The sequence below is a fragment of the Montipora foliosa genome, unplaced genomic scaffold (genome assembly GCF_036669935.1).
Source record: "Montipora foliosa isolate CH-2021 unplaced genomic scaffold, ASM3666993v2 scaffold_481, whole genome shotgun sequence".
Taxonomy (NCBI): domain Eukaryota; kingdom Metazoa; phylum Cnidaria; class Anthozoa; order Scleractinia; family Acroporidae; genus Montipora; species Montipora foliosa.
The window spans coordinates 177,501-178,679 of NW_027179791.1; the positions used below are offsets into that span (position 1 = coordinate 177,501).

At 43.4% G+C, this 1,179-nt stretch overlaps 1 protein-coding gene across 1 annotated transcript in view; it reads right to left on the reverse strand.

Annotated features, from left to right (window-relative positions):
* The window catches only part of LOC137989934 (uncharacterized), a 2,911-nt gene extending 2,186 nt beyond the window's left edge, over positions 1-725 (reverse strand). The window contains exons 1-2 of the mRNA XM_068835511.1: positions 179-725; positions 1-95 (exon numbers count right to left, since the gene is read on the reverse strand). The exon at positions 1-95 is cut by the window's left edge and continues 942 nt beyond it. Coding sequence (XP_068691612.1) covers positions 1-95; positions 179-725 — 642 coding nt within the window. The remainder of the gene's footprint in view (positions 96-178) is intronic.
* Positions 726-1,179: the final 454 nt, after the last annotated feature.

The window sequence follows — 1,179 nt, forward strand, 5'->3', positions numbered from 1 at the left end:
CTTTGGAGGATCTCTTTTCCATGGTAGTCGCACCTCATAGTTATGTCCATCAAAGTTCAATCCTCTATTGAAGTCAGCAACAGCACATTCTTCCTCTTATGACATAACAGGGTCCTCGATCTCTGCAATACCATTTGATTCCAGTTCCCAGAATCTTTTCATATTTTGTTAACTCCACCGTTTTCTACAACTGTCAGCATGGATGAAGTTTGCCTTGATTGGCGGTTTACTTGTCCCGTGACAATGCAGCCGAGGCAAGATTCCACAGCAACAAGTGACTCACTGGAACTATCTCTCTTACAGACCCCAGTCACAAATGAGTAGTGGTCTGCACCAATAAGAACATCTACGTGAACTGAACCATGAGGATAACTATCTGCAAGAGTTAAGCCTTGAAGATGAGAGTTCTTATGGAAGTCCATCTGTACTGGCCCGAGAGGATTGCAAATTTTGGAAATAGAAAGGGCCTCTATCTCCACCTTTGAATCTCCCTTAATTGGTGAAAGGGTAAATTTCACTCTTTGGAATCTCTTCGTTTCGCTGGTTTCCCCACCTAGCGTTGTGACACTTAATAGCTCTGAGGGACCTTGCAGGTCAAGGGCCTCTGCAATGTTCTTTCGTATATACGAACGTTGACTCCCTGAATCTAGTAAAACACGGACTGTCATTTCTTGACCCTTAACAATTAACCTGGCCAATGCTGTCCGTAGGAGTGCTTCTCTCATAGGTAATGCAGGCTTAGTTGAAGCCAATCCACTTAAACTAGTGTTGCTTAGGTGCCAGGTGTAACAACTGACTGCTGCCCATGCAGTAACCAGTGATGTCGGTGACCACAATTCGCTACAGAACACTTAGGATGGCGACAAATTCTGGAGAAGTGCTTGTGGTTGCTAGGTTTTAAACAATTGAAACACAGTTTGTTCTCTTGCACTAGTTTCCATCTGCCATCAAGTGATTTTTCATTAAACATTGGGCAATTTTGTGAGTCGTGATCTGCCTTGCAGAAATTACAATTTGGCTGTGTTGGAGGGCGTGTTTCACCAAGTAGTGCATAAGCAGTATACATCTCATTCTCACCACCCATTTTGGGAGATGAAGACTTTCTTCGGTTTTCTTTACCTTTATCAGAACTGTGATTGCCTGGGGTGATGTTCCCATTTGAACTTCTTTCTCCTGCTT